At 34.7% G+C, this 17,298-nt stretch overlaps 2 protein-coding genes and 1 pseudogene across 4 annotated transcripts; 2 read left to right on the top strand and 1 right to left on the bottom strand.

The window, feature by feature from the left end:
• Nucleotides 1-5,003: 5,003 nt before the first annotated feature.
• On the top strand, nt 5,004-9,334 carry LOC144563672 (scarecrow-like protein 33 pseudogene; annotated as a pseudogene). Its single transcript, XR_013514391.1, has 3 exons — nt 5,004-5,212; nt 6,717-6,807; nt 7,368-9,334. The product of XR_013514391.1 is annotated as a scarecrow-like protein 33 pseudogene (transcript).
• Nucleotides 9,335-9,784: 450 nt separating this feature from the next.
• Nucleotides 9,785-11,585, top strand: LOC144563410 (uncharacterized). 2 transcript variants are annotated; one of them, XM_078312884.1, is made up of 5 exons: nt 9,785-10,125; nt 10,252-10,302; nt 10,441-10,577; nt 11,096-11,187; nt 11,271-11,458. In XM_078312884.1, the coding sequence occupies exons 1-5, from the start codon at nt 10,021-10,023 to the stop codon at nt 11,321-11,323; spliced, it is 438 nt and encodes a 145-aa protein (XP_078169010.1). In that variant the 5' UTR covers nt 9,785-10,020; the 3' UTR covers nt 11,324-11,458. The 2 variants fall into 2 exon arrangements, with proteins under 2 accessions (XP_078169010.1, XP_078169009.1); XM_078312883.1 differs by having other exon boundaries at nt 9,791-10,125; nt 11,260-11,585.
• Nucleotides 11,586-11,784: 199 nt separating this feature from the next.
• Nucleotides 11,785-15,711, bottom strand: RRP41 (3'-5'-exoribonuclease family protein). Its single transcript, XM_078312882.1, has 13 exons — nt 15,640-15,711; nt 15,278-15,394; nt 15,122-15,168; nt 14,978-15,038; nt 14,713-14,754; nt 14,547-14,614; nt 13,864-13,942; nt 13,724-13,760; nt 13,185-13,301; nt 12,807-12,892; nt 12,543-12,632; nt 12,332-12,384; nt 11,785-11,999 (listed from the first exon to the last, which is right to left on the bottom strand). The coding sequence occupies exons 2-12, from the start codon at nt 15,332-15,334 to the stop codon at nt 12,337-12,339; spliced, it is 732 nt and encodes a 243-aa protein (XP_078169008.1). The 5' UTR covers nt 15,335-15,394; nt 15,640-15,711; the 3' UTR covers nt 11,785-11,999; nt 12,332-12,336.
• Between the last annotated feature and the right edge of the window lie 1,587 nt (nt 15,712-17,298).

Raw genomic sequence — 17,298 nt, 5'->3', positions numbered from 1 at the left:
TCGTTCGAAATCGATTTGATAGGTTTTAGAATTGGTGTTATATAGGTTAAAATGACACTGGTGTTATATTAGCCAAACTCTACAATATGTTATTCAATATTCAATAAAATACTCACCAATCATCATTTGAATTTCGAATTCAAAATACTAATATAATATTGCAGATATTAGTTATGACTTGTGGGAATTTAACTCGCCAGATCCATGTCATTAAATAAATCACTTAATAATGTCCTAAAGTTCAGTTAATGTTAAATTAAGACATTAGTTGTCGGATATAATACAGATTAATTTTTTTCTCTAGAGAATTAAATTTATTCCAAACCAATTATGTCTTACTAGCTAGAAGACATTTTTATTTCTACAAAATTATTTATTAAGGAGACCTTCCAAGCCAGCTTGAGTCCATTTTCGTTCATTCTGATGTAGTTTCATTTATGCATAATTTGAAACCAATTAGAAATATATATATAAGACTCTCCTGATTACATTACATAATAAATAATTTTTAAAAATAATAAAATTAAGGTGTGACCGTGTGAGAAACAATAATTTGACGTCACTGGTGACCGATCACATGTGAGTCTTGAAGAAGTAATTAATTAATTAAGTCGGCTACCTTGTAAATCGTCTATTATTTTTCTCAATGATGTAACAAGTGAGCCCTCGGAAAATCCAAGCAATAAGCATACTTTTCAAGTCGCTTTTGAACCCGGTGTAGTAATTTGTTTTCGATTTGTCTACCCAAAAAGGCAGCTGAGAAAGTGACCGTTTCCTTTTCTTTTTAATTTTTAGAAAGAACAAGGTAGGTTCTCCCCATGCATGAGATGGATGTGTAGTAAGTAATAACAATTTCAGCCTAAAAATTTAAACCAATAATAATCAGTCTATAATACATATATAATTTCAAAAAGTAATTATATTCAAATATTTTATGATTTTGAATGAGAACATCTTAATTAGTACTTTTAATGTGCATGTATATAAGTCCGTCAAAGTTTTATTAATTCTACCTTGATCAATTTCAGAAATTTATACCATTGGAATTGAATTATGAATATATGATCTGTCAGCACAATAAACATAAGAAACATGCATACATAAACTGTCTGAATCATGCATGTTTGAACGTAGAAGATATGTTTGATTTGGCCAACAGAGATTAATCTCCTAACTGCCTGGACAAGCCAACAGTGATTATTGAGCACTGTTAAGATGGTAGTTAGGAGATTGACCATTGTTACCAAACAGTGATTATGATGTAACATAATACAATTAGAAGGATGTAATTAGAAACTATGTGAGCTGTATACAATAATTGTTGTGTTAGTAAAGTCAAGAGCGAAACCAAACTTTCGAACTATGAGATCAAATATATATTAAGTCAATCATATAAAATTTTCCTGTAGAAAATCGGAGGTCATTTTATCATTTCGTGACATTTTACTCCAAATTTTATAAAAAAATATATATAAATATATAACGAGTTGGGCTATTATACATTGCAATGTATTGGTCAATCTGTGCATTATAATCTGTACCACACGATCTGATAAAAGATTTGCGCGGATCAAAGTCGCTGATCAGCGAAAATATTCAAAAAAATTCGCAAAACATCCATCTTATATTCACAAGAAAATATTCACAAAACATCCATCTTATATTCACAAGAAAATATCAGACTAAAATCTGAATTGCAACTACAGTGATTTTCTGCCCATGCTCATCCTCCTTGTGGCTGGCTATATCTTCATAACTCTACAAATCTGATGAACTTGTGCTAGAATTAATGTCTTCTCTTAGCTATTTCAAAAGAGTAACACAAATTAGAATTCATAGGTATGTTAGTCAGTACATGTCAAAATTACCAAATAGATATGCTAATCTGTCAAATATAAAATGCATTGCAGTATGTAAAAAATATATGTAAATACTTTTTAGAAACTGAGATTTTAAGTCTCTCTAATTTAACTAACAAATTTGATTAGAAAAATACACAATAGAATTGCCCAACAGATCCTGAATTTCTAGGATTTCATACATTTCTCAACATAAATTCTTTCAACAGACCCATATATGCCCCAATTACACTCCTGAGTTCAAATCAAAATCAAGGAGAAGCGAAAGTGTACCAGTATAAAAATCTGACAAATTTGTGACCCAGTGCAAAATCCAGAGACCCAGTAAAGAAAGGAGCGAGTGGAAAGGGATCAGCGATAGGGAAATCGGAAGCAAAGGGTTCGGAAGGGAAGTTGAGCGGCACGAGGAGAGGACAGACGGAGAGTGGAGCGGGGAGAGGTCGGAGGAGAGAGCGGCACGGGGAGAGGACAGACAAAGAGCGGTACGGTTAAAGGTAGGTGCAGTGAGGGGCCGGCCGCCGGCGACAAGGGCGGCTTAGTTATTTTTTCCCTCCTCAGAGAGTCGTGCAGGGGAGGAGAAAGATGTTGGAACTGGATTTCTCCAGTTAATGGAAGCGAATTTTAACAAAAAAATGTCGCTGATCAATAAATTAATCCGCACAAATCTGAAGCAAATCCGACGGTCAAAAATTACAATGCACCAACAGGTCAATACATTGCAATGTATCATAGCCCATCTCAATATATAACATACTAGCATTTAAGCTATTCGAAATTTATCTAACTAGAAGTGAAATACGTATAATAGTCATAAGTAATTCGCTAAAGTATTTATAAACCTTGTATTTAAAACTTCGTAATTAATATACTACAAAAAATAGGAATTTATACAAAATTAGAAATTATGAAAATATCAAGTGCGACTTTCAAAGCAGATCCGACGGAACGAAAACAGTGTCAAGATGTGTCAAAAAAACCGGTGTAATTAACTTGATCCCTCCTCAAATATCAAAGTATGTTTGAAATTTTGTAAATAAATTTGAAAAAAAAAAAACTAACTCAAAGTGATCTGTAGCATCCTGTTAAACTATATTATAAACTCAAGTAATATTTTACAAGTCAGGTTATACGTTTAAAAAAAGAAAACTGATCAAATCAATTAATAATTCAATCATGAGTATGGGGACACATGTCATCCACTCCTTTCACCAAACTCACTTACCCTCTTTCTTTACCTCATTTTGCTTATTCTCAACTAATTCATTAAAGGAAAATAATTGATGACCTTAAATTTTAATCTAAAAAGTAAAATAAAATACACTTGCCACAACCGCCCCTTCCCTCAAAACTTAGAAGATCACGAAAATGAAAAATGGGGAAGATAGAGGAGAAGATGGAGAAGAAGAAACTCGTTGGCTTGTTAGATTGATTGTTTTTGTTCTCGTGGCCGCTGTCGAACGATTATATTGGATTGATTCCGGTACTTCATCTTCTCTGTTCTTATTAGTCCAAATTAGAGTGTCTCTCATCCATTGATTGTATTGGGACATTTTCTTAAAGTAATCCATATATATATATTAGGCCTTTCGAAATTAATCTGAATAATTAAGAAGAAACATATTTATGTTTTAGTAAGCATGACAATTCTAAGACCACTTCGGTTCACATGTGTTCCATGATTTTCCTTTTTTTTTATGCGTATAATTTTATATAGATAAAGGGGCTTAAGTATGCAATTTTAATTAAAGACAAGCTCAAACTTAAAAGAGAATGAAGACTACTACAATGCTTTAGTGTAGGCTTGGTCTTTATAACATGCTTGGAGAAGAGTGAACCTGACTTGAGTCACATCATGCCCATCATTAGCAGGTGCGGATTTCGAGTTATTCTCAGATCCCTCGAACTAATTTTATTGTTGTTGTTTTCTTGTCAATTATATTGCTTGTTGTTGTTGTTTGCTTATTTGCTTGATTGTTAATTAATCGTAATTAAGTTCTTGAATGGTGCTGAAATTTACAAATGGTAGCTAAATTTAGAATTATTATTTGGTTGCAAATAGATTATGCATGAATATATATTCTAAATCTGGGGTATGATATAATAGGAAGCAATTGGATCAAAATAGGAGTTCGATTTAAAATAATCTTGAATAGAAATGGGTTTGGCATGATTGAAGTGAAATGTTTAAATATGAGATTGTCGTAAATGAAGTTTGTGTGAATTTAGTGAATTTTTAAAGTAACATCTTTGATAAGTTGTAGGTCAAAACGGTAAGTATGGTGGGTAACCTTGAAGCATGTAGGCGTTTCCATATGTAGTGCATGCTTGAACCTTAATTTTGAAATATGATGATTATGCAGGTGTCAATTATTTTCGGGTAGTGCATGACCGTAAGCATGCATTTCCTATGCAAGCTAGCTTATTCTAGAATGTATATAACTTAGTATATTCTATATATATCTAGAATATTTATACACCTATACATACTACTATACTCTAGAACATTCTAGAGAATTATACTCTTGAATAATTGAGTATTTTAGACTAATTTAAAATAATTCAGTAAGCTCTCTGTTGAAATATGGTAGCGGTCGAAGAAACGTATCTGGTCGCAAAGTGAGATGGGATTAAATATTTAGGGTGATTAAGAGTTTATATTAGTAAAATTAGAATATTATAGTAGTTTAAAATAGAAGATTTAAAAATTACTGTCATTTAATCTATTGTGAATAAATATTTTATTAATGAAATTATAGTAGTTTAACATTGCTTCTTACTGTCTCTCAATTACTGTCATACAATTTTGTCATTAGAATAAGAGAAATTTTCAATACATCATATTTTTGTAAAAGAAAAAAAATAATACAACATAATTATTAGATCAAATAAATATGAATCGCTATGCAATTTTCATAAAAAAAATTCATATGTTACAAAAAACTTTGTAATCCGTTCGATGGGCTGTTTAAACCGTCAGATCTGCTTTAGGATTCGTGTGTACGGATTTTAAAGCAGATGCGAAATTGCGGGTGCGCATCCTAAAGCAGATCTGACGGTTTAAACAGACCATCGAACGGGATTTGGTCCGATGCCCATCGGACACCCCCCCTCTCCCCTTCAGTAGCTGTGTGCCTCTTCCAAAAAAGCAAAAAATTCCCAAATCGCTTTCTCTCTCCATTCCGCAGTTGGCCGCCATCTGTCCGCTGTTTCTATCTAGCGCGTGCCACGTTGCAACGTTGTGAGGTCTTCCTTCTCGTCGGATTACCGACTTTGAACTTTCATTCCACTTTGTGCTTCTGCCAGGCTGTGGGCTGCAATCGATCCTTCCGCCCTCCTATCCTAACCAAGTTCAGGTGCGTTCATTTCGTTATTTCTCTCATTTCAGAGATTTTGTCCAAAAGGTCTCCAATTAAGAACTTGTCTAGGTTTTTATTAGTTTGAATTAGTAGACTCACTCACTCACCTCACATCCAATTTAATCTCTAAAACCTTTTGGATCGGTATGAACATAAAGTCCTATTTATGTCCAGTTTGGTACAAGGACAATGAAAATGATAAACGCTACATCTTAATTTGAAATTTAATTCCAACAAATTCCGCTGTCTGTTGTCACCCAATTCTATCCCTCCCAGCAATATGTACACTTTCACTTTGGCTTATTGTCCTACAAGAGACACTTGCGTGACTATTTGCATCTCACTGGGACCCTCTAAACGGAGTCTGTTGTCAACCAACCATTCTCTGATTCTCATATCAGTAAACCATCTGTTGTACCAGTATGGAATCGAAATCAGGTCCAGTTTCAAATAGTTGATAGGCTATGTGGCCATCAATGTAACCAGTCTCATTTTACCAAAGTTCTTCCTTCTGCTGTTCAATATTTATCAGTACAAATGTCTTCAAATAGGATGAGCTCTGTGCAGTACCATCAGCCAGTATATTATAGACATGCCCAGAACTACTGTTACTAACCTAAAACACTGTTTTCGGATGGTCCTAATCAAACTTTAGTCCCAGCCAAATACAGCCAAATATGACCTTAACAACACTCCTTTTAATTTCTGGGATTTGCTCTATAGAGCAGTTGTTTTATCACTACTATATGTAGTTTAATTCTGTTATATAAGCACATAATCAAGGACTTTTAGTTCCTTGCTTACTGAATGAGTACTTACAAGGAGTTCAAATTCTCTTAAGAATGAATTCATGTATATGAAATGATTAAAACAACCCAGCTTATTGCTATTCCAAATGTTATGCTTTTGCCAAATTCAAGTAAGCCTTATTAATCTTAAATTAGGAGGTGAGGGTAGGCAATAGTTACAGTCACGTGGTGAATTGGAGATTTAATCATTTTGTGACGTCATAGCACTCGTCAAATCTAATAAGTGTCATGTGTTTGTACCATACCGATATTAAAACTGCATAAAATTCAACTTGCATTTTATTTTATTGACTTCAATTTGCATTGTGATGTTTCATACTGTTTCTATTCCTACAAGAAAAATAAAATTGCTCCACAACACTAACATTATGGGAGAGGTTTTTTTTATCAAATTTTTAAATTTTACTCGCTGTTGATAATCCGTACCAACAGTTTGAGTTGCAACTGTGAAGCACCTATACAGTAATACACATGTTACACTTTTGCTACCTTCTCCAATTTAGCGCACCAAACCATGCTGAAATCTGAACTAAATTCCACTATAGAATTAATTGCATGTTTCATCTAGTATATTCTACAATGCTGTCTCTCAAATTTTCCACATGTTCTCACACATAGCACTGTTGAGATACAAGTTGTCAATGAGTATATTTACTAATTATCTTATAATTCTACTGTTGTTTTACTGTCAGATATTGAACAAAAGGAAGAATAACAAAGTTGTGCAGCCCACCACGAGTCGGCTTCGCATATTCCAATTACACCACTCTTGCGTATATTCAGGTTTATATTGCTCTTGCTATTATTTAATATTTTTTTATGTGCTTCCCAATTTGTAATTGCAAGAGGAAATTTGCTTGTACCAGCAAATTCGTAAACTTTAACTGAGAAAATATTACTGGCATTGAATTGAATATAGTTAGGGGAAAAAATTGCATTTGATTTCACTCTTTACTGGGAAGTTGGCTGTTATCAAGTCTTCATGGAATTGTGCCACCAGCTTTTACTCCATGTAGTTAACCCTTAGGTTTTACTTACAGGTAGAAATGAATGCGCGTAATTTCTTAATAAACATCGTCTAAGCCAAGTGGTTTAATTATTTTTGCATCTAACTGTTGATATTCACGTAGGTATTGCGGGCATGATATTAGTAAGTGGTTAAAACAAGTCTGTTAAGGGTAATTGAGTCAGGTAAAAAAAAAAAAAAAATAGCTAGGGCGAGGGGTTGCAGTGCCTCTATGTCTGCCACTTGTTCTGTTAAGTTCCTCAATCAGACATCTGATTTGCATATAAAGTAGCAATATCTGAGGCTAAAATATCTTTTTGTTCAATTCTGTATGTAGGTCGTATCCTCTTATTAAACCAATGGAGAATATTTCGAATGATGTAGTTTTAGAAAACAAAGATGCATTGCACAGCGTCTCTGATAACAACACAGACAACAAATTTATGATTGATGCAACCTTGAACTACTTGAGCAAAATACTATTGGAAGAAGAAATTCATGAAAAGGATATTATTGACCCTGCTCTATGGGCCATGGAAAAAGATTTTTATAATATTCTTGGCCAGGAATATCCATTTCTCTTCAATAAGTTGCCAGAAAAAGACCCTACTTTTAGCTTTTCCCCTTTGCAATATCAAATTGGTTCTTGCACAAAAGTATCTGTTTCGGGCTCCAACCAAGTAGCGAGAAAAGGAACAAATGTTCTTCCAAGTGCTGATAACAAGGGAAGTGTTGATTGGGTTAAGGTCAGTATAGACAATGAAGGGAATGAAAATCAATTTTCAAAGATAAACAGGCCGAGGGGTAAAATGAAATTCAATGACCAAGATTTGAACCTCATAGAGGGGCGCAACTGCAAAATCTCAACACCTAATGTAGAGGAACCAACCAAAGATGCAACTTTTGATGAAGTGCTCCTTTACCATGATTTTTACACAAAAGTTGTTGGTCTAAGGGAAATCATGCAAACAAACCCATGCAGTGAAAATAAAATCCAAGATAAGGTTTCTGATGTTAAAGATCTTCTAATCCATTGTTCTCATTCAATAGCTGATAATGATCGACAAACTGCACAAGGACTCATAAAAGAGATAAGAAATCAATCTTCTCTTGATGGAGATGGGAATCAAAGGCTTGCTCATGTGCTTGCTGATGCGCTTGAGGCCCGATTGACAGTTACTGGGAGTGAATCCTACAATAAATTTGTTGCAAAACGAATTTCCACCACCGATTTTTTAAAGGTTCATCGCCTGTTTATGATAGCAGCTCCGTTTTCAGGAATGTCTAACTATTTTGCTAATCAAACTATCCTCAAAGCAGTAGACAAAGCTTCAAAGCTGCATATAATTGATTTTGGTATCAATGTTGGTTTTCAGTGGCCATCTCTAATCCAAATTTTATCTAACCAAAAGGGTAGGGCCATAGAACTTCGGATTACCGGTATAGAATTTCCTCAGCCAGGATTTCGTCCTGCCGAAATGGTAGAAGAGACCGGGCGGAGGTTGAAGGAGTATGCTAGAATGTTCAATGTTCCTTTTGAGTACCATGGTATAGCGTCTCAATGGGAGACCATTGGTGTCAATGATTTCAAAATTAAAACAGATGAAGTGCTGATAGTTAACAGCATGTACCGCTTTAGGCAGCTTGGAGATGACACAACTGACTTAGATTGCCCGAGGGATAAAGTTCTTAAACTCATACGACATGTTCGACCACATATTTTCATTTTTGGAAACTTTAATTGGACCTTTGGTCCCTTCTTCGTCACACGCTTCAAACAGGTCATGTCAATGTACGAAATAATGTTTGATTTACTGGACACATTAATCCCACGGGATGATAAGGTAAGGCAAATCATAGAGAGAGATATGTTTGCTCGTGACGCTATAAATCTAATAGCATGTGAGGGGACAACTCGGATAGAGAGACCCGAGACCTATAAAATGTGGAACCAGAGGATAGTGCGAGCCGGGTTTGAACAACTACCACTGGATCCAATCATTGTGAAGTCATGTAAGGAAACCCTTGGAAAATTTTATGATGAAAAGAGGTTCTTTGCAGAAGAAGAAAATAACTGGCTTCTTCAGGGATGGAAAGGAAGAATACTTTATGGTCTTTGCACCTGGAAACCAAAGTAGTAACGTACCTCATTAAATTTTGCTATCTTTATGCATCATTTATGTATATAGCAATTTGTATTTTTTTTTAAGAATAAATGCATTGTAACTTCTATTGTACTGTATAATGTATTACACCTTATCTTTATATTTAAGAATAATTTTACAGATAGGAATTATACTGATTGGTAAAAACAATCTTTTAATTGAACTTAAATAAATTATATCAAATTTATTGGATATAAGGTAATTGTAGTATGCTTATCCAAATTTGTTTGCTTGGATCCTCCATAACAAATGAAAATTCCAGTTCAGTGTACAAACCTACTTAAAACAAAAAAGAGGTCGGTGCTGTTAAATTTTACATAAATCTGCCAGTTGCTAGGAGTTCAGGATTCCCTTTATTAGTATTTGCTTGGGTCTGACAAAAGCTACTTATTGTTCTTCACAATTGTTGCCTCTCTAACGAGATGTTTTTTCAGTATACAAACATCAATTTAAAATATGAGCTAGCTCGCGAGCCGGACCGAGTCTAGCCAAGTGTTTATATAAGTCGAGCCGAACTGAGCTAGAGCCAAGATAGAGCCGAGTCATTTTGCTTCTCTCATTGAGCCTGATTAGCCGAACCTTTGATCATTAGCAGCCCTAGCAACATGGCGCTTCCCTCTCAGCATACTGGTGACAAATTTCACCACACCATTTCCTCTTCCTCCTCGGCCTCTCCTTCTTTGATTCCTCTCAAGCATATCCGAATCCACCGACTGGTGACTAGAATCGCTGCTGGTAACCGGACTCTCCAGTACCAGTACACTCGACCCTTCTCTTCTCTCGCCGTCGCCTCCTCCCACTCTTCCGACCTCTCCACCGCCATCGATGCTCCTGAGTTCACCTCCACTGTCGGATCTCTGCCGGCTGTTCCATTCGCCCAGTGGAACCTCGGCCCCAGACATTCTCCTTCTCAACGTTACTGCATGCGTGGTATGTCACCACCGCATTCTCTCTTTTTTCATTTTGTTGATGATTTCGTTCGTGCCAAAAAGTTTCATTCTTTCTGGAATCAGGAGTGTGTGATTGTCTGTTTAAATTATGGTTTGACCTTTTCAGGTTGCAATTTCATCATCGTGGCTGTTCTTTTCAGCAATTCCGACCCTTTTGGTTTGTAATTTTCTGTCAATTTTAATTCTTTTCCAACTAAAATTTTCTCTAGTTGTTATTTCTCTATTGGATTGGCCTGATCGGAAGTTCTACTTTGCTGTGTTTTATTTTTATATTTATTTGTTTTTCACAAAACAGGCTTTTAGGAAAGCTTTAGAGTCTGTTGAAAAGCTATTAGAGGTGATGACTGTTGAAGGGTTACCTGATACAATGGCATCGGTCCGGCAGTCAGGGCTGGAGATTAGTGACTTAACCAGAGAACTCAGTGATCTCGGGTGAGCTATCCAATCTCCTCTCAATTTTTGGTGGATATTTTTGATGTGGTTGGATATCTTAATATTTCTAGTAACAAAATCAAACCATTTGGCCCAAATTTGGTAGAATTGCATGAATTACACATTTTGTACTTTATGTACATGTCATGGGGTTTTCTGGTAAATAGGGAATGTTATAATTTTCTCAGGAATTAGATCTGCAGAATTAGTTTTGGAAAGTGCTTGTTAGATTTTTTGTGGAAAATTTCTCTGAACTAGCCGGTAGTGTTATAATTTTCTCAGAAGGCTTCATCTGCGACTTGTTCAAATTAAATGCTTAATTTTTTAAAAAAAAATTTCACGTAACAAATCGAATTCTCTAGCATAAGGTGTGTACTGTGTAAAATACTGTATGACACCTCTGGCATAGTAGTTACTCGGCTTTGACTTATTTCAATTTTCATCACGGAACAAATTGTATATACTTAATTAGTGGTGTCTTTATCAATCAAATCCTTTTGCTTATTCTACATATCTAGTGAAGAGATTACAGAAGGCGTTAGAAGCTCAACTCGACCACTTCGTGTTGCTGAAGATCAGTTCCGCCAGTTAACCAGCATGACCCCACAAGGTACATATATACTTTAATTTTTCAATAGAGAATTTAGACTATAGATAGTTCTTATAACACTACTTCATATAGTAATGGTGCAGGGGCAAAATGGTCCAATGGAGAACACAAAGAGACCGACACCACAAGTAGCTAAAGCCGCGAGAGAACTCCGGGAGGGTATTTCAAAGGGTCGTGATACTTTTGAAATGATTAGTAGTGTCATCGGCTTCTCTAGATGGGTATTTAGGGGTGGAAGAAAGAAACAGAAGTAGATACTTATTGAAGTTTATTGTCAACTTTTGTTTGATTACAAGATATGCATGTAATTCTGCCATGTCAATCTTTTAAAATTGCTTTCAGAGTTACCAGTGTTTTGAAATAAACTCGGCTGGGTAGTTCATCGTAGAGACTAGAGTTGAAATTTCATGGGCTGGGTTTGAGTACAAATTTGAGGGGGTGTGTGAGTGAAGTGTGTGTTGATGGGCTAGTACTAACAAAAATTGTTAGTGATTTCTTTTTTGGTGATTGATTGAAAATGTCGACCCACATTTTATTGTTGGATATTTGTTGCAACAATCTTTCTGATCATAACATAATATAAAATAACAAAAGATAAGTGCATGCAGAAATAATCAACAGCATATCAAAGAAAAACAATCATCTCTATCTAAAAATATAGTAAAATCAAAATCTAAAAAGTATAAAATTTAAGGCTAAACAATTTATAGGTTCCACCATGCTTCAATAAAATTCAATAAAAACAAAAAAACAAAATTGCCCGAAGAAGATTCATGGATTGGGAAGCATGTACAATTGCCTCGCTCCGAAACCTGAAAAGCACCATTTTTAAGAAACTTTTTTTCCTCATCTCAAAATTATCAATATTCATTATCAATTAAAAAAGTGCTAGTTTTCAAACAAAAGCTGAAAAGTAGTAGATTCAAAATAACGCCTGTAGAATTAAATTAGTCTCAGTAGATAGCTAGGGTTTGTATTTGGGAAAAGCATGTTGAAACCTATTGCAAGTAAGGAATAAGTATCCTTCCTAAATTCAAGTTTAATCATGTTGAGAAATTCATTATTACCAAGCAAAATACTACTTTTGCAAACTAATCTAGAACGTTATTAATTTTAACTTGAATGCTGTTTTAGTGAATTGCACCTCATCTAAGAACCGCGGCGAGATTCGAGCTGCTTTGTGTTTTCTAGCAGAATCTGCCAGATATAAAACATCATCAAATATTCACATTATAAAAAACAAGGCAAGCAAGAATAACAGGGGTTTTGAGGAAAAACAATATTTCTTGAAAAAGTAAATATTGTTTTTTTTTCAGAAAAATAGAACAAACATAAAAAAGAAAACTTGAAATTACTTCTCGAATGTACTGTGCAACTGCCTTGCACCCTTCAATTGCTAGTTGCATCACATTTTCAAATGTGTCCAATGGTAACTTTGCATCCATCTAAAAGAAAAAAAAAATGAAATAATTCATCACTATAATTACAAGAAAAGCAAATGATGAATATCGGGCTTTTTCTCAAGGCTACAAAATACTAAGAGAATATGGCAATTTGAAATGGTACCAGTAATAGGCTGAGTTAAGACTACTGGTATATATAAGAAAACTTGAGAATACCTGCAGTAGAGTAACTTTATCCATCTTTGCAAGTATGCCTACAGTCACATCGGGCCCACCAGCACTATCTTCAGCGTAATTCAAATCTGTCTTTCACAAGGTAAGCAAGTCCACATAATCTTTTACAGTAAGTTATCAGGGATATGAAAATCCATGCAGAAATTGTGCACATACCAGTAAGGGTCTGGCATGGTACAGTTCAGGGCGTTTCTAATATAATTGGGCTGAATTAGTAGCAACAAAACAAAAGGAGCACATTCTGGTACTGGTAGTAATCAAACAGTATTGAAATGCAGTACTGAAAAAAAGAAAAGAAAAGGGTAACACAAAACAATGAACAAATAAGCAAAAGCCAAAAGAGTGATTAGAATGTTGTACCAAGTAAAGGTGTAGTACAAAGATACCCTGCACTACAAGAGGTGACGATGTCACGCATCGGTACACCGGCATCAGCAAGTGCCAGTGTAGCAGCATTAATACAAGCTGATCTCGTTCCTGTTTAAAAAATACCAAGCAGCTATTTATGTTGTCACAGAGAATAGAAATCAAGAATGACAGCACTGGTACAAACAGTTGGATTATCTAGTATCTGCACACTACAGGTGTATACCAGTTGTTATTGGCTTTAACTGATCAGTATATACATATTAGCTACCAACACTTGATCTTTGACATACTTGCCACAGGAAGCTATGTTTGCATCAGTGACAAAAAACTTGACTACTTTGAGGCATACCAAAGAAATATATGCATCACAACTCACAAGATTAATTTTGACACATATTATAAAGCAGGTATGATCACTCCTCAAGACAAGTAATAAGCAAGATTCTTTATGGTAAAGGTGTATACAAACAAGGAAAGAATTCATCAAACACAATATATTATCTAACAAAAAGACCACAGTGGCACATTACCACCATCAGCTTGAAGTACTTGGACAAATATGTCAATCTGCAAAAGAAACGCAACACATTGTTTTAGAAAATTTTTGTAATAAAAAACTTCTGCTACTAAAACAAAAAAAATTCTAACTTGCCATAATAAAAATACTGACTTGCGAACGTGGCATTAATTTCGTTAATATGCATGCCTCCATAGTCTGGCGAATAACTAGAGATATTTCAGTAGATCTCCTGCATGGACCACATCAAAATCAAAAGTAAAAATAAAATAATATAAAATTGACCCAATCTACTAGAGATACCCGCTGATTTGACATACAAGCCCTAAAAAAAATCCGAACTATATTACAAATCCCATAAAGTGTGGCAAAAATAGATGGCATACCCAGGAACAAAAAAAAAAGGTTGTGAAAAGGCATTACATTCTCTCCTTGTTTTCAACAAATGCATTGTGGTTTATATTAAAAAAATTAAGAGATGATTCTGACATTTTCTTTTAGATCCATATCAATGTCTTCTAGATTCACCAATAAATTATTTTTGTGTTTTGGTAGCACAAACATGGTATACTTTAAACTTCTGCAAAATACAGGTAATGATTTGAGCTAAGTACAACAATTTGAGTTTTGCCACCGGTACGGCTGTAATAGTTGCCTAGTACAGCAATACTGATCTACACTGGTACAGAACAAAAGCTTCCCGCTACAAGCATGCAAAACAAACTGAGAAATAAGACATACAGGTACAACATTATAGCATTGAACTTGACATGATTTTCTTAAGGTAAGATAAAAAATATGAAAATTTAAACATAAAATGATATGAAAGAACAAACCTATCGCCCTTAGGCCTTCTAGTCCGATCACCTGTACTAAAATTGGCCATGCTATACTCACACCGCACCTGCATGCATGTACTTCACAAAATAAAAATATAGAGAGGAAAAAAAATGTAAAAAGTAAAATAAAATTGTATAAGATTTAAAGCATTTGAATCAGTACCAGAGCTTCATTGTTGTTCATCTGTTGGCCTTTATTTTGTATCTGAAAGGAAGAATATTTCACTTAGTAAGGTTAATCTTTGTAAAATTACTATCAATTTTTTCACCTTTTCTCCCTCCAAACTTTTACACTACCAGCCTAAACATTTAGTTAAGCATAGAAACTGATACCTTACAATACCGCAAGTTATTGAAATTTTATAAAAACAGAAGCAAAATGGTAGCACAAATTTTGAAACCTAAAATTAAACAGATGTAATTCAAACCTCTCTGGGACCATAGACAGCTGCAATAACTCGTGTGTTTCCCATCTCAAAAAGAGCAGATCTGCCATTATCAATTAAAGACATCATAAACAATACAAATATAGAAATTATATTTGCTGGGTCTAGATTGGTTACATAACATACCCATCAGCCTTAGATACTACTCCAATTTCTCCCTTTAGATGCCTCATCTGTATACAAATAAACAAAATCTCTTCAGTAAACAGCAGTCAACTTAGTTCATTTACCTGTGAACTTAGAGAGAGAGAGAGAGAGAGAGAGAAATAGAGAGAAGCGTACTTCGGTGGGACGGCGACCGTCGATGCGGAGTCCAGTGAGGGGATTAACATACTCCATGATTTTGGATTGAGAGCGAGGAAAGGAGAGCGAATCGGATTTCAAAAGGGGTTTTGTTTTCTTCAAGGGTTTTAGGAGAAGGGGAGGAAAAGCAAAATAATTTAGATTTCATTAACTATTAAAATAGATACAGAAGTCTATTTAATTAAACTATGGGGAATTTTTTATGTATACCCATCAAAAGACACTGACCTGACCTTGTGAAAATGTAGAAGATAAGATGGATTTTGCCTGGTACCAATGCACTAAAAACTAGAAATTCAAATACCCAACAAGGATTTTATCGGCAAATCAAAACTTTATACCTTGAGGCGAAGAAAGTGTGTGTTTTGAGGCGAAGAGGCGGCACAGAGGCAAGAAACACGAAGGAGAGGCGGGACGGATCACCAATCCTTGGGGTTGGGGCCTGTCCCATACCCATTCGATCCACATCAAGATTCGTGTTGACTGATCACCAATCCCAAGTTCGATGCAAATTGAGAAGCAGATCAAGCGCACGGGAATCTTGATGCGATCGTCGGACAGCGGACCCGAATTGGGCTTCTTACCGCCTCCGATTCTGTGGCCTGTGGGCTTTAGCGTTTAGATAATTGCAAGCCGGTCGGATTAACCTAAAGCCCGACTAAACAAGAATGGGCCCGATAATCTATTTCAACCAGGAAAAGGTGTTCAACGGTCGGTTATTTTTTCGGTTTCATCCGAATTAATATTCGAGTAAACGATTTTTTTTTGTTTATTTGGTTCTATTCAATTTGAATTTGAATTAATTCAGGTCATGACCTCAGATTTTAATTTACAGTTTGATTTTGACAAATTAAATAAACTGAAATATTAGCAAATATTATATTAGTATTTTGACAAGTCAATACTTTTATTTTTTGTTTCAATTTTTTTTTCATATTAAATCGATTTAAACAATTTAAAATGTGGTTAATTTCGTTCAGTTTATAATTAATTTGATTTGGTAATTTGGTTAGGTTTAATTCTCATTTTGTACGTCTTTCATTTAATTTATTTATTGCTGGCTGATAATCGTTTAATTAAAGAAAACATGAAAGGAGGTCAATACAATATCTCTCTCTCTCAAAAAAAAAAATGAGCCACAAAACAAAACAAAAATGTGAATCAGATCTGAATCTGATAGTGCATGTTTCAACTGATTTTCCAATTGTTTTCTATTTGTGAAGATTATTAACTGATTTTGAAGAAGAAAGAAGAAGAAGAAGGCAGTTGTGAACAAGTACATACTTTCATATTACTCATGCACACAAACTGTTCGATGAAATGTCTAAGTGAAACTTTTCATTTCAGATTTAGTTACTTATCCCCAATTTCCTCACCTAAATTTTTCTAATATTCTTACATCGTTTCTTATCACTTTTCTAATCTTGTTTTTGAAATGAAGGGAACATAGACAGACAGGCTGAGAAGAGAAGGGAAAGAAAGAAAGCTCATCTGATCTCATCTTCTTTTCTTACTAAGCTTGATTTGTTTCATTTCATATGGATCTCAAGGGAATCAGATCTGATAGTGTATGTTTGATCAGGTAATTTTCTACTAATATTATGCAATAAGTCTACTATTTGTTTTAGTAATTATAAGGCGCCAGTGTTTGATTTAATGTCTTAGTGAGCTATAAAGGCGTTGTTGCAGTAAGGATTTGAAGATGAGAAACAATTGTTTGCATTTTTCTGATTCTTTTGCTTTTATTGATAAAAAATGAGTCTTAAAATGGGGAACAATTGCTCTCAATTTTAGCTAAAGATGCTATGAGATGAAGGAACAATAACAAAATTATTATCATGGATTAGTATGGTTGCCTTGTGATTCCCAATTATATCTTCTGCAAAGTTCATTTTGGAGAAAATATGCAGATAAGCATAAAGACAAAGTTATGTAGATAATATAGGTGAACTTGATTTCCCAATGGGAGCTTAATGTCATGAGCTTGCATGATTTCACAA

Source organism: Carex rostrata, chromosome 12, assembly GCF_964058835.1.
Source record: "Carex rostrata chromosome 12, lpCarRost1.2, whole genome shotgun sequence".
Taxonomy (NCBI): Eukaryota; Viridiplantae; Streptophyta; class Magnoliopsida; order Poales; family Cyperaceae; genus Carex; species Carex rostrata.
Note: the sequence above shows the minus strand (reverse complement) of the source record. Positions and strands in the feature narration are given on the sequence as shown.

Bases quoted from the DNA above. Each gene is read 5' to 3' on its own strand.
- LOC144563410 (XM_078312883.1), top strand. From the start codon at position 10,021: ATGCTCCTGAGTTCACCTCCACTGTCGGATCTCTGCCGGCTGTTCCAT. The intron at 10,303-10,440 runs GTTTGTAATTTT...TTCACAAAACAG, and splicing joins CAGCAATTCCGACCCTTTTG to GCTTTTAGGAAAGCTTTAGA. The intron at 11,188-11,259 runs GTACATATATAC...TACTTCATATAG, and splicing joins AACCAGCATGACCCCACAAG to TAATGGTGCAGGGGCAAAAT.
- RRP41 (XM_078312882.1), bottom strand. From the start codon at position 15,334: ATGGAGTATGTTAATCCCCTCACTGGACTCCGCATCGACGGTCGCCGT. The intron at 14,755-14,977 runs GTTTGAATTACA...TCTTCCTTTCAG, and splicing joins CTGTCTATGGTCCCAGAGAG to ATACAAAATAAAGGCCAACA. The intron at 13,302-13,723 runs GTAATGTGCCAC...TTTTTTAAACAG, and splicing joins AGTACTTCAAGCTGATGGTG to GAACGAGATCAGCTTGTATT.